This window comes from Sorghum bicolor, chromosome 9, assembly GCF_000003195.3.
Source record: "Sorghum bicolor cultivar BTx623 chromosome 9, Sorghum_bicolor_NCBIv3, whole genome shotgun sequence".
NCBI classification, from domain to species: domain Eukaryota; kingdom Viridiplantae; phylum Streptophyta; class Magnoliopsida; order Poales; family Poaceae; genus Sorghum; species Sorghum bicolor.
In genome coordinates this window covers 52,251,823-52,271,717 of record NC_012878.2, presented here as the reverse complement: position 1 = coordinate 52,271,717, position 19,895 = coordinate 52,251,823, and the positions used below count along the sequence as shown (strand labels likewise).

General features: G+C 42.9%; 2 protein-coding genes across 2 annotated transcripts; both read left to right on the top strand.

Annotated features, from left to right (window-relative positions):
• On the top strand, window positions 1,603-10,299 carry LOC8072557 (E3 ubiquitin-protein ligase UPL4). The gene is made up of 17 exons (XM_021447422.1): window positions 1,603-2,545; window positions 2,630-2,740; window positions 2,820-2,936; window positions 3,022-3,180; window positions 3,257-3,415; window positions 4,258-4,413; window positions 4,500-4,621; window positions 4,788-5,895; window positions 6,771-6,837; window positions 6,924-8,119; window positions 8,209-8,439; window positions 8,525-8,629; window positions 8,745-8,825; window positions 8,906-8,974; window positions 9,068-9,196; window positions 9,272-9,355; window positions 9,780-10,299. The coding sequence occupies exons 1-17, from the start codon at window positions 1,886-1,888 to the stop codon at window positions 9,843-9,845; spliced, it is 4,620 nt and encodes a 1,539-aa protein (XP_021303097.1). The 5' UTR covers window positions 1,603-1,885; the 3' UTR covers window positions 9,846-10,299.
• LOC110430024 (nuclear transcription factor Y subunit B) lies at window positions 14,401-17,735 on the top strand. Its single transcript, XM_021446873.1, has 8 exons — window positions 14,401-14,581; window positions 14,688-14,937; window positions 15,095-15,224; window positions 15,916-15,921; window positions 16,566-16,658; window positions 16,732-16,782; window positions 17,200-17,268; window positions 17,349-17,735. Exons 2-7 carry the CDS (start codon window positions 14,702-14,704, stop codon window positions 17,224-17,226), a joined length of 543 nt encoding a protein of 180 aa, XP_021302548.1. The 5' UTR covers window positions 14,401-14,581; window positions 14,688-14,701; the 3' UTR covers window positions 17,227-17,268; window positions 17,349-17,735.

The window sequence follows — 19,895 nt, the reverse complement described above, 5'->3', positions numbered from 1 at the left end:
CTGTTTTCCTATCATTGTGGAGCCTTTACATCTCAGTCATCACTGCACCTGCAAACTTTTACATTTTTACTATTTAAGTGTTGGTACACCTATCTTATTAGCATAGGATAACTAAGATCTACTACCTAACAGTTTCATCGGCACGATCAGAATTGAAAACGTATCGTGTAGGACACCATGTTGGTTTCCACTTGCCAAAAGTTCTCATCGAGTCTATTTCCAAATGAAAGCTAGGGATTAACATAATTCGGTTAATAGTATATTAGTTTTATCTCTCTCTAACTATCCTGTAAGAGTTATTGAGCATCTCTAACAGTTTTGTATTTTATTTTTGGCAAAACATGAAGTTTGCCAAGTCTCCAATCAATATAGGGAGGAGAAAAAAAGGTTACCTCCAATGGTTTGGCAAAATTGAGTTGTCAAAACCTAAAGTGTGGACCCAACGGTTATTTTTTCAGACAAAAATTTTCTTCGCGCCGTCGACTCAGCTGCGCGTCTTCATTCGTGCGCTATTCCTGGCGTCGCCGTCTTCCAGTTCCGGGTCGTGTGTGCACTTGAAGGAAGAGAATAGATCAGACGACGAAGACTACTTGCAGCCGCCAGGGCTTCTTGGAATGCAGCTAGCGTACTGGAAGATCAGGGTGACGGAGACGGCTTCAACCAGGTCAGGCTAAATCAGCTAGCCGCTAGGGGTTGTTGTACTCTATAGCGTCGTCGCCATGTCCAGCGATGTGCAAGACCGAAAGATCGCGGCCTCCAACTTTTCACGGGAAGAAAACAACGACGGCAGGGGAAACAAGCACGGGAAGGAAAACGCGCGGGGCTATACAATACCAAACGCAATACACGGTTGACATATATGCTAAACCTGGTCAGGAATTTGCCAAGTTAAACAAAAATGTAAAGCCCATTTGCCAAACCGTTGGATAGAAGTTTTTAAGACATTTTTGCAAAACAAAAATGCAAATCCTATTAGCAAAACTGTTAGAGATGCTCAGAAACGAAAGAATGAACGATGATTTCAACATCCATAAATGCCACTCCCTCCTTTTCTATAAGTTATTCTAATAATTTTGAAGAGTTAGAGTATATACTAAATTTATATGATAGGATAACAACGTTTATGACACCAAATAAATATCACTAAGTTTTTTATTAATTATATTTTTGTAGTATATCTATTTGATGTCATCAAACTTTGTATTTTTTCAATAATTTTAGTCAAACTTGATATACTTTGACTCTCCAAGACTTTAGAATGCCTTATAATTTGGAATGGAGAGAGTAATATTGTTAATTAAGTTCTCCACTGGTTCATTAGTACCAGGCATCAACTACTGTTTTGATCCGAAGCATAAAGTTCCAACTAACCTATGAAACAACGCAGTTCAGGCCAATCAGGAGATAATCACCTTCCTAAAGTACCCAATCGTGGCCCAGACAGTCAATCGAACAAAGCAGACCAACCAGCACGAGCACACTGCACACAAGTAGCCCCCTGCGGATGGAAGCGAGTAAAAGCAGCGGCTCCACTCAGAGCTACTGAACCACCAGGCCGCGCCGCCCCCCACAGTATGGCGGCGGTGGAGCCGAATCACCCGGCACCGCCGAAACCCGCGGATTTTGCACCAAACCCCTCCGGAATCTGCATGAAAATCTCGCGATTTTGCCCCGATCGCGGAGAAAACCAAAACAAACTGGGAGTAACCAACCCCCGCACGCCTCCCGTATATATCCACGCGCCCCCAATTGGGGACTCGATCGACCGACCCGATCGGTGCCCCGTGCCGTGCCAAAAAGCGGTCAGGCGAGCGAGAAGGGAAGCGCGCTGGCGTCCGTCATCGGCGAGGGCTCTGGGGCTGCGACGGCGAGCGGGAGCGCGCCGATGGATCGCTGCCGGAAGCGGCCCGACTCAGACCCCGAGGGCTGCAGCGAGCCCGAGCCCCCCGCCGATAAGCGCCCGTGCACGGCGGAACCCTCGACTTCCGCCGCGGCCGCCGCCGCTCCTCCGCCCGGCGCGCGCCAGGCTGAGCAGGGCGGCTCGGATATGGACACCTCGTCGTCCGGCCACCCCGGCGATGCTGATGTCGACGCGGATGACGGGGACGGTGATGGCGATGGCGATGGGGATGGGGATGGGGATGGAGATGGGGGCTCGTCCTGCGAGTCGGATGGGGACGGGAGCCCGAGGCCGCGTGGCAGCGGGGGCGGGAGGTTCCAGCGGATGGTGGACGCGGTTGCAGACGAGGGCGCCGGGCAGGACGCGGTGGTGGCGGCTCTCATGGAGCTCTGCGAGGCGCTGTCGTTCTGCGCGGAGGACGCCGGCGGGTACTTCCCCACGGAGGCAGCCGCGCGGGCGCTGGTGCGGCGGGCCGGCGGCGATGGCACGGGGGCTACCCCGGACGTGATTCTGCTGTCCGTGCGCGCCATCACGTACCTCTGCGACGCCATGCCGCGCGCCGGGGACGCCGTCGTCCGCCACGGCCTCCTCCCCGTGCTCTGCTCCCGGCTGCTAGCCATCGAGTACCTCGATGTAGCTGAGCAGGTAACCCAAAAGCTCTTACGGTCTGATCGGGCGATCACATTTATCTTTGAGGCGCTTTATCCGACCATTCTGTTGCGTATGCAGTGCTTGCAAGCTTTTGAGAAGATATCACGGAGGCAGCCTACCCAGTGCTTGCAGGCGGGCATGATCAACGCTGTGCTGGCATACATTGACTTCTTCGCTGCAAGCATCCAGGTTAGAATCTTAAAGAAATCACCTCTGAAACTGAGAATTGAGTAAATTTGCTAATTTGATGCCCACTTCCATGGTTCAGAGGGTTGCAGTGTCAGCTGTCGCAAATGCCTGCAAAAAGGTCCCGACAGATTGCTCCCACTTTGTTCTGGATTCGGTCCCAGCTCTATGTAATCTTCTGCAATCTGAGGACAAAATGGTACTGTTGTTCCCCCATCTAACTGAGATCATTTTGGCATGTAAAGAGTGTTCTGCTTTTGTTTCTAAGTTATGTCAGTTCCCAGATAGTGGAGAAGGTTGCAGCTTGCTTGATAAGCATCGTGGACTCTTTTAGCACTTCAGTTGATCTTGTGGACCAGCTCTGTCACCAGGGTGTTATAGAGAAGGTCCTACCTTTGATACACACTGGTGGACTCACGGCCCTTAGCCCATCGACATGCAGTGTATGTTTGCTCTACAACTTCTTGCATGTGCTCGATATGTGTTGAGGGAGTTGACTATTGTGTCTCGTGGTTGCAGAACCTGATTGGGCTTCTTGCTAAGCTAGCCTGTACTTCACTTGTGGCAGTGAAGTCTCTATTTGAGCTGGGTGTTAGTAGCACAATAAAGGGGATTTTGATCACTTCAGACATCTCCCATGGCATGCCATACTTGCCTCTGGAAAAACAAAATAATCAGGTTGACCTTTTCACATCCTTACTTTCAGCCAAGTAGTACTTAGCAGATGTGTTCTGTTGCTCGCTGCTGACAATAAATTTTTTTATAGCTATCATGATGTATACTTCTCCTTTTAAGCAAAAGACTATGTGTGTGCTCTTCCCTTGACTCATGTGCATTCAATAGTTTTTCTTTTGCATGTGACATTGATTTACTAGTATTTTTTTATGAACTGATGAAGTTTGCTGAAATGAAGATAATGTCAGAAATTTTCCCTAGTGGTTATGCCAGAGCGTATGCCAACACTGTGTATTTGGCATGCCATATTTCGAGCGCAAACTACATTTACAGCTTCTTACAATTTCACCAAATGTATTGCTTCTCTTATTAATTTACTCTTTTTTTAGTCCGTTAGCAATTTATTTGAAAATGCACACTTTTTTCCTAGTACTCTGGTTTTCTGCTTGATAGTAGGTACATCCCAGGTATACAAGATCGTTTCCATTGCACAGCACTTTTATAATAAATTTTAGACAAAAATAATAGAAAAGAAGAAATGGGTATATAGAAATCCTAGAAACTTGCTGTTTTGTTGGAACATCCCTGCTGGCAGTTTTGGGCCATGAAACTTTGAAATTCTGCCTCTCCCTACTCAAACTGATGGAATAGTATCTTTACTGATTGAGCTGATTGTGGCATCATGTCATTGTAAATAACTACAGGTTGTTTGGCTTTTTCACCTACTGCATCCTTGGATTACGCTTTCTGTGCAATTATCATACTTAAAGTGCAATTATCATACTTAAAGTGTGGACTCTGATATGTTATACCAAGATTTGATAATCTAATGTTGTAATTATTAGGTCAATGAAGCTCTGAAACTAGCAAACCAGTTGATTCCTTCAGCAGCAAGGGACGTTGAAGACACCCAGATCATACTAGCAAAAGAAAAAATAATTACAGATGAACCAAGGTTCTTGTCTCAATTCTCTAGGGATATTCTTCCTGTCTTGATCAAGGTATCTTAATAGCACTACAAACTAACAGCTCATAACATGTTTTTGTTATGAAATATGGAAGTGAGCTTACTGAAAAAGTTGTGCAGGCGGTGAACTCTGGTGCCAATTCATACATTTGCTATGGCTGTGCTTCAATCGTTAACAATATTTGTTACTTCAGTGAACCAGAAATACTTCAAGAGTTGCTCAAGGAAACGAACATACCGGGGTATAAAATAACATGTGAAAGGATTGCATTATTACATTTCTTTTTTGGATAAATTGTGTTATTACATTTCTTGAATGCAGTCATTGGAAAGATAAATCTTGCATTTAAATAATTCGAAAACTGTTTATTCTGAATGGACATGTGTTTCTGTTATTGCCCGTGGCAGCTTCTTGGCTGGTTTATTGTCTAGAAAGGATCATCATGTGCTGACCTCATCACTAAAGATAATTGAGATTCTCATGCAAAAGCTTCCTGATGCATACCTTGGCTTCTTTATCAAGGAAGGTGTTGTCAATGCAGTTGAGGCGCTTCTTAATCAAGAGGATTGCTCAAAATCCACTCATCTGCCTGATGACATGCAACAACCAGAGACTCAACCTGTCATAAGAAATAAGACTACATGTTTCTGCTATGCATTTGATGCCCGTAGATCTGAAGCTGCTGAAAAAAGGACTTGTAGGATTGGGAAGGACAGTCTTTTTACTTTTGCCAGGCATGTGAAAACAACCTACTTTACTAAGGATGTAGTGAGTTCTGAGATGGGGTTAACTGAGATTTTGCAGAAGCTCAAAACTTGCTGTGCAGTTTTGAATGAGACCACAGACAAGTCATCAGACCAATGCAATCTTCATCAGAGTGAAGAATACTTATCTACCATTTTAAATGAGGTGATGATGGAGCTTCATGGGGGAGAAACAATGACAACCTTTGAATTCCTTGAGAGTGGATTGGTCAAATCTTTATCAAATTATCTCTCAAATGGCAAGTACCTCCAGGTGGAGAACAATATGAATTGCAGTTCTGACCATTTTTTGGCTGTCGTGAAAAGATTTCAGTCATTTGCTCGGATGTCTTTCTCAAGAATGGGCCAAGGTTGGGGTGACATGCTTTTGACACTTTTAGTAAGCAAGCTGCAGAATGCTCTTACTTCTGTTGACAACTTTCCACTTATAATGAGCCACAACTTCAAGCCAAGGAGCAGTATTTCTGATATCCCTACGAGGCACTCAACAATTACTCCATGTATCCGAGTAAGATTCAAGAAAGACGAAGATGAAACTAACTTGTCAAGCTATGATAGTGCTGTGAATGTGGAAATATCGTCATCGTTGCATACCATCGAAGAATTTTTGTGGCCCAAAGTTAGTATAGATGTCAATAGTCAGAAGGCTGAATCACCACCTAGTGGTACTGCTTTGGAAAGCAAATATGCTGATGATGACTCTCAGGAACGAGATTCCACACCTAGTCAGAAGGCTGATTCACCATCAGAGGTGTTATTCTGCCCATGCTATTAATACTTTATGAAGTGTGACTAATTGGTATTTTTTATTATGATATGATTATTTTCTTTTTCTTGAACGATGCGGGAGAGCTGTGTCTTCATTAAGATAGGAGGAAAAAACAACAAGGTAGAGAGCATAGAACCTACTCCCAGAAACACACACCGGTTGCAGACTTGTCCCAAAAAAAATACAAACGACCGCGACCTACAAACTCAAACCTAATCTGGGGGAGCAACCGAAGGAGCAACTCCTGGAGAGCCGAAGCTCCCGTACAGCATCAAATCCTGCTCTCAGTACTCACCTCCTGTAGACCTGCACATTTGGGCTTACACCCAACACACATGGTTTTCGATGCTTCATCTCCCAAGCAACCAGTGTGTGTTTCTGGAACTGCTCTTCTATATATTCTTGGAACTACATGGTCATTTTCATGAATTTAGATGCTTTATTAGGTCTCTATCCCAATCTCAAAGAATGTTATATATTCTTGAACTTCACTGTGCATTTCCCATCTCTCCTATATGCTAATTAAACAGAGAGGATAGAAGGAACCTTTGTTCTGCAGGTGGTTTGTATGCTGGTAGTTAAATGGAATGGATAAGTTCATTGTCTCAGTCAGCTCTTGTATAGGTTTTAATTTTGAAATTAAACAGAGAGAATACAAGGTTCCTTGTGCTGGAAATGGTTTTGTAGTGTGTTGGTTGTTCCATGGAATGGATTCACAGCTAATTGGGAATTTATAACCACTTAGAAATGCATATCAAGAGAAATTGTTCGCAATGTATATTTCTTACAAAGCATGTTCTTCAAAGTATTTTCGATAGCAATTTTAGCTGTCTTTAAATTAAATCGACTCTTTTCAGGGCCTGGCTTGTGAAAATCAGAATCCGCCTGTAGAAACAAGTCCAAAGCAAGGAACTTCATCTTCTGGTGAGCATGTGTAGCCTAAAGTGTCTGTTTGCAGTCTATCTTTTCATCTCAGCAACCTGAAAACTCTTATAAATGTGCAACTGCAGGTCAAGCAGAAAGAAACACAACAATCTTGAGTGATTGCACCATACAACAGAAATTGGTATTTAGCTTAAATGGTAAAGAGCTTGACCGGTCTGTTACTCTGTATCAGTCAATACTGCAGGATCAGATCAACGTAGGGTCTGACATAATTCTGGACATGCAGTTTTGGCGCAGTGTTCATGACATAACTTTCAGAGCTGCTAACCCAGAAGCAAATATAACAGCTGTTAACCCAGAAGCAAATGATTCTCCTAGACATTCCTCTACTGCAATGTCATCAATAAATGAGAACATAACTGGGTTTACATGGCAGATGCTCCCTTTCTTTCCTAGTATGTTGCTTGGTAAACTTCCTTGCAAACTCGACAGATCAGGTCCTTCGTATGACATATTGTTTATGTTACACATTTTAGAGGGATTAAACAGGTATTCTTTTCACCTCGTGTCTGATGAGAGAAACCGTTCTTTTGCCCATGGAAGGATAACTAACCTCAATGATCTGAAAGCTGAAGTTTTCTCGATTCCTCAGCAAGAGTTTGTCAGTGCCAAATTGACAGATAAATTGGAGCAACAAATGCATGATCCATTAGTTTCAAAATCTTTCTGCCTGCCTTTATGGTGCACCGAACTGATGTCTGCCTGCCCTTTCTTATTTTCATTTGAGGCGAGATGGAAGTATTTCCAGCTGACAGCATTTGGTTCTTTGAAAAATCATCATGGCCATATGATAGATGCAAGTGTTAACAGTGTCGCAGAAAGGGCGTCTAACCACTCACGGAAAAAGTTCAAAGTTGATCGCGATGATATACTGGTTTCAGCTGCAAAAATGATGAAATCGCATGCTAAGAGCAATGCTCTACTCGAAGTAGAATATAAAGAGGAAGTGGGCACTGGTTTAGGTCCTACAATGGAATTCTATACATTGATAAGTCATGAATTTCAGAAGTCTGGTCTAGGCATGTGGAGAGGGGAGCTTCCTTGTGAATCTGTTACCGATAATGGTCATGTTTCTGAATTCGTGGTTGCCCCTAATGGACTTTTCCCTAGACCTTGGTCTGCTTCTGCAGATTCTGCTTCCTTTCAAGAAGTGAGCAAGAGATTCCACTTGCTTGGTCTGGTTGTTGCAAAAGCAATTAAAGACAACAGAATTCTTGACATTCCATTTTCTAAAGCATTCTACAAGCTTATCCTTGGGCAGGTATCTTTGACTCGCATCCTTCAATATTAATGACAGTTGCTATTCTTACTTGTGTGTCTATCTAAATCTAATCTTTTTCCTCATTATAGGAGCTTAATATATATGATATCCAGTCATTGGATTCTGAACTGGCCACATCCCTTGTGGAGTTTCAAGCTCTTGCTTGTCGGAGAAAATATGCAGAGTCAAATTTGACAAGGGACTGCCAGATTATATCAGATTTGACTTATCGAGGTTGTAGAATTGAGGATCTTGCTATTGAGTTTGCTCTCCCAGGGTATCCAGAATATGTGCTCTCACTGGGAAGTTGCTCTGACAGTGTAAGCAGACCAAATAACCCCCCCCCCCCCCCCCCAACACACACACACCACCCACACCAAATTGATTGCTACTTCTATTTTTCAGTTGAATGCTGAGAATTTGGAAGAATATGTTCGTCATGTTGTTGACGCAACGGTTAAAAGTGGAATTGCAAGACAGATGGAGGCTTTTAAGTCAGGATTTAATGAGGTATTTGCTCTACGTTTCTGCAGTTAGGATACCGTACATGGAACCATGAGAACACTTCCATGGTAATTTTTTCACCTAGAATATTGCTTTGACATGCTGACACTGTCTACTGCAGGTATTTCCACTAAAAAAACTCCAGGTTTTCTCAGAGGATGAGCTAGAGAGATTACTCTGTGGTGAACAAGATACATGGGATGTATGCATCTATCTTCTGTTGGCATCTGTTCATGTTTTGTTATTATTTTATTCTGGTTGCTGATTTCTTTGTTTGAACAGTTTGCGAAACTTGTGGATCATATCAAATTTGATCATGGTTACACTTCCAGCAGCCCTCCTGTCATCAATGTAAGTTTTCTCTAGCCAAGATATTTTGAATTGGCAACATATGTTGTGAACCATTAATGGAGGTCTGTTATTTGAATCCAAAATGTATTGCAGTTGTTGGAAATCATACAAGAGTTTGGATCCCTTGAGCGCAGAGCTTTCTTGCAATTTATAACGGGTTCACCTCGGCTTCCACCAGGCGGGTTGGCTGCACTAAATCCGAAGTTCACAGTTGTCCGAAAGGTTTGTTTTTGTCTCCTTTCTGTTTCAGTTTGCTTGATCCATCTTTTGCTAACAGTGTGATGTAATAATAAACAGCATAACAGCAATGACGCTGACGATGACCTGCCTAGCGTGATGACTTGTGCGAACTATCTTAAGTTACCTCCGTATTCTTCAAAGGTTTGACCTTTCTGCATATCCTAATTTAGTGAAGTTTACTAGGTTAATTATTTTCAGTACTCTTATTCATTTGAGAGATTGAACTTATAACAAATCGAGTGACATAGATTGAGATTGAAGTTATATCATTTGGGACATTGAAATTCTAACAAATCAAGCGAAATAGATTGAAATTAAGCGACCATGTTCCGAGGTTGTCTCCTCAAGGTCAAGGTCCCCACAGCCAACATAACAAAAAACATTAAGTAGCCAACATAACTACCAAAAAAGCTAAAACATTAAGCAAGTCAAGGTTCTTTTTTTTGTTAATTGATAGTAAAAAAAAATTGTGTTGTGAGCACTCACACAACAATTTTCCGTGCATTTGATTTTATAGCTATGCTTTGTTTCGATCCATGAAAGTTTCCGTGTTTTTTTCCTGCAGGAGAAGATGAGGGAGAAACTCCTCTATGCAATTACAGAGGGCCAGGGGTCCTTCCACCTATCTTAACCGATAAGCGATAATGATATGCCACTTGCAATAGGAGTTTCACTTTGTAAGTATCTCGTAGGAAAGGAAAGCACGGTGTAAATGTGGGTGGTTCACTGCTTCTTTAGCTGACAGCACGATCTGGTGGAGCTGATTTTAGGAGGAGGAAAAAAAAACCGCTACCCTTCTTTGTACATACTAGGTTTTAGGTGTGGTCAAGCAGACCACTAGTGTGCCTAGTTCGCTACGCTTTTATCGAAACTTCTTGTACATATGCGTGCCTGCCTGATAGAAAGTGCCAATGCTATCTTTCTATGAAAACAACGTTGTTCGTTGGTGTTTACCTTCTGAAGCGTCGTTGTGTGACATGTGGCAAAATATATGTGAATTATTGGTGGATTTTGTATGAACAGTACCTGATCCGAGCGTGAGGAATTTATGCCATGTGAATAGGACACTGCCTTCTGCTTCGGTTCGTATAGTGGTCTGTCCCTTGTCGATCATAATATCGGACATGTTTTGCTGGCATTTTGCTCTGTTCCTGTTGCTATCTTTGGTTCTAAAAAGTTTCCTGTGGATGCGAGAGGTGGCACCCGAAGACACCAGAGAACGGGTGAGTCGGGTCGCTTCCAGATGCAGCCAAACCCTGCGTCCGTGCCGGTACTGTAGCAGTTGGCAATCATACGAATAGATGCTGGTCGAGTGTGCCCCTAAAGGCGATATGGTTTAATATACGCTGTTGCTTCGGCCAGAAGCTTTTGCATGCAAATAAATGGCTCTGGCCACAATCAAACCGTGTTTAGATGATTTCAAAATTCCAAAAGGTTACAAGGTTTCCGTCGCATCGAATCTTGTGCTATATGTATGGAATATTAAATATAGATAGAAAAAATAACTAATTGTATAGTTTGTTTGTTATCTGCGAGATGATTTTTTTGAACCTAATTAGATTATGGTTGGACAATATTTATCAAGTATAAACAAAAGTGCTATAATGTCTACATAAAAAATAGATCTAAACCGACCCTCACTTTTAAACAAAAGGAGTTAGGAATAGAGTCTCTGATCTTAGGAACAAAAGAAGCTATAGTTTAATTGTACTCTGTCCGAGGATAATACGCTTGTTTGCAGATGTCGCAACTCCTTGCCTTCAAAAGCGTCTTTGATTGATATCTTATCAGAAATCATTGCTTGGTGTGATTTTTTATAGCCCTTTCTCCGCTTTATGACTTGATCTTTTGGGTAAGTAAAACCCGTTCATTGGTTGTCTAAAAGCTTCCCAAGAAAAATGTCTAGTAGAACAGCTTTGGAGTTCATAGGCTGTTGTCGTCGTACCTTGTGATTAATGGAAGAGCTAGCGACGCGTCACTAGCAAATAGGAAAAGTGAACAACTGTACAGTGTCAACTGTGTACATCGATCTTTTTTGTGTGGGTCACTGTTCGATGTTTTTACATGTATTAGGTATGAATTTGTGATACGGTGGAAATGCGGACTTCGGGCGCCGGGTTGTGTGTAAAGGAGTATTATTGTAACATCGTGGCTTAGGGTTTAATTAGATTAATAGGATATTTATACTAATAAGTTGTAACTTTTTTTTCGAAAATCTATTTCTAAAGAGCTCTGAGGTTAGTGACTGGGAAGTTCTTTTCGGGTGTGCACGAGTGAGGACAAAGTGAGAAAAGACTGGTATTGGTCTATGAGGAAAGTCTATGTCTAAAAAAGCTGCCAGATATAAGCGGACCCGGCCTCAAAGAGGTGGACATTACAACTATATCATGCTATATGAGTAATTTTTATTTAAGTTGTGATAAAGGCAGATATAAGATGAACTTAGGAAACGATAGGTAATGCAGAAACATACACACGCTTATACAAGTAATAATAATGATTATATTCCATAAAAAGTATTGTATGTACCATGACGGTTCAATTTGCTAACAAGGCGTAAAGCAAGTGTTAGTATTGCTAAATGTATCATTTGGCATGTCATAGATGTTTCATTCTCTGACGTGACAAGAATGCGGCACTCGAATTTGTTCATGAGGCATAAGACATGTGTTAGTATTGCTAAAGATATCGAGAAAAATGTCCAATCTAAGACAGCCATTCGAACACGAGTCCTTAAATCAGGGCTTTTTAAATCTATTCTAATAGACAATGGTAGATGAGACTTACTCATCATTCGACCATATCCACCATCATTCCAATGGAGTAAGCTATAGGAGATGTGGACACTAGCATACGAGACACACTCGTCATTTGGTCATATCCACCCCATCGTTCTAACCGACTGAGTTATGGGGCATGAGAGGGGAACGAGGAGCATCGAAAACGACATTGAAGGGTCGCTACAGGGATGAGTGCCTCGTCAAGTGCGAATAAGACGCATTGAATGGGCCTCACCAAGGGGAGGGAAGGTGGCAAAATGCTTGGCCGAAGGGCTTCTCCGCACCGAGGTGACCACAATGAGGGAGTGGAATAGGGCAGTGGCGTGGGAGAGAATCAGGACGAAAATAAGACGTAAGGAAGTGAGGTGATACGGAAAATTGTTTTCACGCTATAGGAGATAAGGATGAGGAGAAAGATTCTGGTCCTCCATAAAGAAGTGAGATGGTGTTGGTGAGGGGATTTACACATCACACTACCTCCGGACGCAATTGCTCACATCCGTTGAAGACATACTTGCTCATAAATTTGCCTATCTCTCAAATGCAGACCTCATGAGGGATAACCAATGTCGCTATTGTCCTAGTACACCGTCTTACAAGGATTATTCATCTTATCCTAAAGAAGAACATATGTATATATTTTTCGAGAACATACATGGCACGAATTTACCTTACACAACTAAAGAAGAACAAATCAGATTCAGAATGACAAATTTCAATTCTTGCCTTGTCCTCAATCTGTCTATTTTTATCATTAGATTATGTCATGATTTAGCCTTTTTTGTTAGTTATGTGTCTCACGTATCATCTCAATGAAATACTTCTTTATATTAAAAAAGAGTAAAATACACTGGCGGCCCTTTAACTTGTCGCCCTGTGCCACTTTGGTCCATGAACTTGCAAACGCGAAAAAGAGACCCCTAAACTTGTCAGCATGTGCCACCTTGGCCCATGAACTTGCAAACACGAAAAAGTGCCCCCTGAACTTGTTGATCCGTGCCACTTTGATCCATGAACATGCAAATACGAAAATAACACCGGCTGCATGGCACTGTTCTGTCACGTGGCCGCCTCTGGTAAGCCATGCATGACACCGTTTATGATGATGATGTCAGCACTTCTTTTTAAATTTACGAAATTGATATATTTTTATTTGTAGCGCCAAATATATCAAATAATATATCAAATTTAATCGCCTCGTCAAGCTATTTCTAATGGTTTACTCCGTTTTGTTGTTTGAAATAGTTTTATTTAAACATTTTGTATAGATTGATATCATCATAAAACATCTATAAATCAATTTTCATAACTTTTCAATATTATAGATGTTAAATATAATTCTACAGTGTCACATATAATTCTACAGTATCGCGCAATATAATTTTTTGTAGGCCAAAATAAATATTAAATATTGAAAAATTATGAATATTGATTGATAGATGTTTTATGATGATATCAACCTGTACAAAATGTTTAAATAAAACTATCTCAGACAACAAAACGGAGTAAACCATTAGAAAGAGCTCGACGAGGCGATTGAAATTGATATATTATTTGATATATTTGTCGCTACGAATAAAAATATATCAATTTCGTAAATTTAAAAAGATGTGCTGACATCATCACCATAAACGGTGCCATGCATGGCCTACCAGAGGCGGCCACGTGGCAGAACAGTGCCATGCAGCCGGTGTTATTTTCGTATTTGCATGTTCATGGATCAAAGTGGCACGGATCAACAAGTTCAGTGGACACTTTTTCGCGTTTGCAAGTTCATGGGCCAAAGTGGCACATGCTGACAAGTTTAGGGGTCTCTTTTTCGCGTTTGCAAGTTCATGGACCAAAGTGACACAGGGCGACAACTTAAAGGGCCGCTAGTGTATTTTACTCTTAAAAAAAATCAGTTTGATGTGATGACATGGCCAGCACTTTTTTCTTCCCATTTTTAGACTCACGCATCGGCAATTAAGGCCTTGTGAATTTTTTAGGTTTTACTACTGTAGCACTTTCGTTTTTATTTAATAAATATTATCTAATCATAGACTAACTAGACTCAAAAGATTCGTCTCGTAAATTACAGATAAACTATATAATTAGTTATCTTTTTTATCTATATTTAATGCTCCATATATGTGCTACAAGATTTGATATGACGGAGTAAAAAATTTTGAGAACTAAACGAGGCCTAAAGATCAGGGGAATGGTAAGCCTTCTCCGGTCCTATTGGCGAACAGGACAAACCACCTAAAAGCACATGCCAAAAAGGCCAGAAGACTCTCTCTCTCCTCGCTGAACACCAACTACCCTGCGCCGGGTCCAGGGTGCACCGGGTTCTCCCGCTCGCACCCACGCGGCAGCCCCCACGGCGTGCTATAAATACTCCACGAACGGCCCGGATACCTCCTCCCTCGCATCGCACCCTCGCGGGCCGCCTTCTCTTCTCCAGCGTCCGATCTCCCACTCGCCTCCCTCACCGCAGCTCTCTCTGCTCGGTCGCTTCGCCCCCCCTCCGCCCTCTCCCCTGCGCGCGCGCTCGCCACCTCGCTCTCCCCTCCCTCCACGTCGCCCGTGCCCGCGCTTATATAAGGTACGCCTCTTCCCCTCTCGAAACCCCTCCGCGAGGGCCCTAGGGTCCGGCGCGCTGCGACGGAGCTGATGGATCTAGGGTTTCGGTTGCGGTGGTGGTCCTGCAGTGCAGGAGGAGCTCATGGCGGACGCTCCGGCGAGCCCTGGGGGCGGCGGCGGGAGCCACGAGAGCGGGAGCCCCAGGGGCGGCGGAGGTGGAGGCGGTGGCAGCGTCAGGGAGCAGGACAGGTTCCTGCCCATCGCCAACATCAGTCGCATCATGAAGAAGGCCATCCCGGCTAACGGGAAGATCGCCAAGGACGCCAAGGAGACCGTGCAGGAGTGCGTCTCAGAGTTCATCTCCTTCATCACTAGCGAGTAAGTGCCTCAGCCGCGGCTGACTCTTGACTCATCCTCTGTTTGCTTGGCTTGTTGGGAATTTGGAGTGGCGTTTCGGGCTTTAGCTTGGGTTGGGGACTTGGGGGTTTTGTGTTTTGACTTGTCCACGTCCACGTTTTTGGTCTGCTCTTTGCAGAGCGAGTGACAAGTGCCAGAGGGAGAAGCGGAAGACCATCAACGGCGACGACCTGCTGTGGGCCATGGCCACATTGGGGTTTGAGGACTACATTGAACCACTCAAGGTGTACCTGCAGAAGTACAGAGAGGTGCGTACTGTACTTATGAAGGTGTTGGGACTTTTGTGTTAATTTGGGGGTCATGTTGTGTAATCACCAATCTGTCACCTCTACTGTACCTCTGATTGAACTTAAATAATCTTGTTGGGCATGAGCACGATAAATGATAAATGAGCTACCTACTTCCCTCCTGATGTTTCTGGTACATGTTTGTACTGCTTTAGTTGAGGAATATAAACTGACCCCTGTTCCTATGTACTATTAAATACTGCTAGTAAACATATTCAGAAAGAGCTTCTTTTCTTTCCCCCAACTAGTTTTGTCTTAGGTTTAACACTGAACAGTGATCGAACCTGTCTTTACTGTTCTTACATAGGTCTCAGTTAACACACGTACTGGGAAGATATTATATCTATTCACAACCCTCTGTGACTGTTCTATGATGAAAAGTTTAGATGTAATGCAAATGGAACTCATAAGAGATCCTGTAATAGTGTAATTAGAACATCCTGTAGTGCAAGCTTTTAGTTACTTGAAAAACATACTTTTACGCTAAAGATACCTGAAACTATTCCACTCGAGATCATATACGATCTTGCTTACAGTCCAGAGTTTTATGTAGTTTATTTTTTTTATATGCCCTATTTTATTGGTTGAATCATCTGTCTAATGAGGTTTCTCTTTTGGCCTTCTGTCTGGTGGATTGCATCGCGGATTGCAGATGGAGGTATGTGGTATTAAGCACTTTGAGTTGTATTTCATAATACAATTTTGTCTGATGGTGAACTACTCTATATCATTTTTCATATTTTAAGACATTGGTCTGCAAATGTTTTATAACGTGGAATTTTGTTGTTAGAATTGGTCTTGGTAATTTGAGCTAGCTGATCCTGTTTTCACCCTGACTTGAAGCACATGTGCACAGTTGAATTGGTTCTGAATGTCATGGAGTACTGAAGATATCTTCTTGTAAACGAATCTAGTTCGGCTAGTTCATGTATTGATTCCCTACTTGGCAGGTCAATAAAAATTAAATGAAACAATGATTCACATGCGTGCTTTTTATTAGAAAAAGTACAAGGGGTATAAATGTGATCAGAATCCCAGGTCTTCACCATACAAACTACTGTATGGTTGCCTAATAGATTTGACCTTCACCTGATTCTGATAGAGATATGAATTTGGCTTCACTGACTGTTTAGCAAGTTTCCACTCCTGTACCATGCTTGTTACAGGGATCTGATTTTTTTTCTTTCTAGAGGGTATAGGAGTAGTTTTTCTTATTATCCATGATTTAGCTACCAAGCTTATAGAATCTGAGATATAATATAATGAACATTACTCTGCTCTTGATTCTTTGACAACCAACAGGGTGATAGTAAGTTAACTGCAAAAACCGGTGATGGCTCAATTAAAAAGGATGCCCTTGGTCATGTGGGAGGAAGTAGCTCAGCTGCACAAGGGGTTAGTTTTCTGGGCCTTTTCATTGTCATTCTTTTGATCACACTGCGAAGCTAACTGTTTCTGCTCTTTTTAGATGGGCCAACAAGGAGCATACAACCAAGGAATGGGTTATATGCAACCTCAGGTGATTGACATTAAATTTTCTTGACAGTTGCTATTTTGGTCTGTATTTGTGTTTATAAGCACAATGTATAGCTGGGTCCGTGCTGTAGTTGTTTATTTATTGGGATGGAAACTTGAACATGTTGGATTGGCAGATTATATCCTTAATTTATCGCAGACCTGCAAAATCAGTTCACGTGTTCCATTTGCCTGGCTTAATGAGTAATGACTAACAAGGTGCCCCCACAACAAATTGCTCCATCTGCTTATCTGTAAAGACTACTGAGGCGCCCCCACTAACAATTTTCAGTATTTGTTCCACACATAATGATATCTCCATATGTTATGTTTTTTTCTTTTCGTCTATCAATGTTTTTTCTTTGGTCATGCTGCGGTTTGCAGCCATATGATCGCTGATAGTCCTCTTTCCCTTCTCCAGTACCATAATGGGGATATCTCAAACTAATGAAGATCTGGACCTTTTCTGCGACAGCTGCTCTTCCCTGAGGTACAAGCTCATGCTTTCATCCAATTGCTATATGTTGCTATGATTGCAGTATCTCAGGTGTTGCTACATTTTCGACACAGGTGCATATTTGGTCATAGTTATTTACTGAGACACCTTGCGGTGACCATTAAAGAGTAACCAGTCACCCCCGGTAGGTCCAAGAACTGATGAAGGTCCAAGAACTGATGAGGCAGCTTTGCTAGGTGTAAATTGCTTCCCTGGGAATAGTTTCGGTTGTGAGCTAGCGCCGTTGTTGTATGTATATTATTAAGAATAACTTTATGATTGGTCTTTTGACTGTCATTCAGATACCTGTATTTGTATTGGGAGGCATAAAATTTGTGTAATTTGTGTTAAGACTAGGTATTGAACTATGAGAAGAGCTGCTTTAGTTGTAACCATCTTTGGATGCCCGTGTAATAGGAAAAAGAAAGATCGTGGGCGTGCACAACATATTTACTGTAGGCCGTGATAATTACGCGTATTGCCGTATTTTCGTGGTCCCATCATTCCATTTTACCGTACCACTAGTTGAGATCCTGAAGGAACGTACTTCGCAACCCAACAAAAACCTCGTGAGCCATTCTATCTCACCCAAGGCGGTGGCTTCGTTCGTCCACTCGACAGTCATATTATCGCCCTATTCAGTTGAATTTATCTATTGAATCTACTAGCTATTTAGCAGGCGGTGGCTTCGTTCGTCCACTCAACAGTCATTATCACCCTATTCGGACAAGCAAATAGACTCAATTGTTCTGATTATATTGTATGGCCATACAGGTATAGTCGTATAGAGACGCAGCAGTCATATTATCACCCTATTCAGACAAGCTCATGTTTCTATGTCATGGCTGAAAGTACTGTTCGCTGATTTGTTATGAGAAAAAAATACTGCTAAATAGCTGACAGATTGATTGTGGCTGATCTTCTCCCAGGATGGAAGGCACAGCTAATGAATAGGGCTGGTCGCTTGATTATGGTGCGGGTGGTCATGACAGCCACCCCCATTTATCTAATGATTGCCTTTGATCTCCCTAAGAGCATCTCCAACCATTATGCATTTGAAGTTATGCATTTTATGCAAATTGCAAACCCCCAAATGAAAATGGCAAGGCTAAAATCGGGTGATCTCCAACCGTTATGCAAAATGCCAAGTCCATCATCTTTTTTTCCAGGAAATTTTGTTTCGCGGCACTCCTTCCTGCGCGGCTAATCGTCCCGCGCCAAACAGCCCGCCGTCGTCTCCCGTTCACCAATTCCCGCGCCAAACAGCCGCACAGTACCGATCGTGAGCTGCGCAGTTCGTCGTTCTCGTTCGCAGTACCGATCTCCCGTTCTGTTAGTTCCCGTTCACCGTACCAGTTCGTCGTCTGTTGGCCATCAGTTCGTCGTCGTACAGGTTCGCCCCTTGGCTCGATCTCCATCAGGTCCTGTTCCCCATCAGTTTCCGGTCACCGCCATCAGACATCAGTTCGTCGTCAAGGCAGGTCGCCGCCATCAGTCAAGCCGTTGTGTCGTAGATTCGTCCTATCGCGCGCTGCGTCGTCCTATTGTGCGCTGCTTCGTCCAAACGCGCGCGCGAAGCTGGCGAAGGAGGACTCGCGATGCTTCTCCTATCGCGCGAAGTGGTGGCGGCGTGAAGGGAAACCGCGCGAAGGGAAGAAAAAAGCCCGCGAGGTGGAACCGAGAATCCCGTGATCTCTATTTGCATAGCCGGACTCCTTTGGCATATATGCCAAGTTTCCCCCTCCAAATGCATAGCTATGTAAAATGCAAAGTCCAAATGCATAACGATTGGAGGAGTTTTTTTTAGAGTTTTATGCATTTTGATAAATGCCAAGTCTATTTGCATAATGGTTGGAGTTGCTCTAAATGGGTAATCAAGGCAGTGGATAAAAGGAGGAGAGGTTTTTTATGGAAAGGGCAGGAACAGGCAAATGGAGGCAACTGTTTAGTTTCATGGGAAAGGGTTCAACGCCCGCTTGAGTACGGTGGATTGGGTATCCATAATTTAGAAAAGCTTGGCTGGGCCCTAAGGATCCGGTGGCTCTGGGCCCAAAAAACAGATCCCTCAAGACCTTGGGCTGGTTTTCATGTTCAAATTCCTCAGTGTGCAGAAGCAATGTTTCACCTAGCAGTTGACTGTATTGTAGGTAATGGAGAATCAATTTTATTCTGGAAGGACAGGTGGCTGAATGGAAGTACCATTAGCGATCTTGCCCCAAATTTGGTCAAAGCTATTCCCAAGAGATCTCTCAACAGAAGGACAGTTGCTGAGGCTCTAACTAATCAGAGGTGGGTGGCTGATATCAAGGGGGCACGCACCGTCCAAGTCTTTGAAGAATATTTCCATATTTGGGATCTAGTAGAGGGCTTGACCTTGCCGCAGGATGTACCTGATCAGTTTAGATGGAAATTAACTCAGTCAGGTGCTTACTCCAGCAAATCGGCTTATGCGGCTTTCTTTGTTGGGACCATCAAATTTGCACCATGGAAAAAGATTTGGAAGAGTTGGGCTCCACTACGGTGCAAGTTCTTTATTTGGTTAGCTATCAACAATCGATGTTGGACGGCAGACCGACTTGCTAAAAGAGGCTTGCCCCATTCCGAGGTTTGTCCTTTCTGTG

Excerpts from the sequence above, each read along its gene's own strand:
- LOC110430024 (XM_021446873.1), top strand. The coding sequence starts at position 14,702 with ATGGCGGACGCTCCGGCGAGCCCTGGGGGCGGCGGCGGGAGCCACGAG. Across the intron at positions 14,938-15,094 it reads ATCTCCTTCATCACTAGCGA|AGCGAGTGACAAGTGCCAGA; the intron begins GTAAGTGCCTCA and ends TGCTCTTTGCAG. Across the intron at positions 16,659-16,731 it reads GTAGCTCAGCTGCACAAGGG|ATGGGCCAACAAGGAGCATA; the intron begins GTTAGTTTTCTG and ends TGCTCTTTTTAG.
- LOC8072557 (XM_021447422.1), top strand. The coding sequence starts at position 1,886 with ATGGATCGCTGCCGGAAGCGGCCCGACTCAGACCCCGAGGGCTGCAGC. Across the intron at positions 3,416-4,257 it reads TGGAAAAACAAAATAATCAG|GTCAATGAAGCTCTGAAACT; the intron begins GTTGACCTTTTC and ends TGTAATTATTAG. Across the intron at positions 4,622-4,787 it reads AAGGAAACGAACATACCGGG|CTTCTTGGCTGGTTTATTGT; the intron begins GTATAAAATAAC and ends TGCCCGTGGCAG.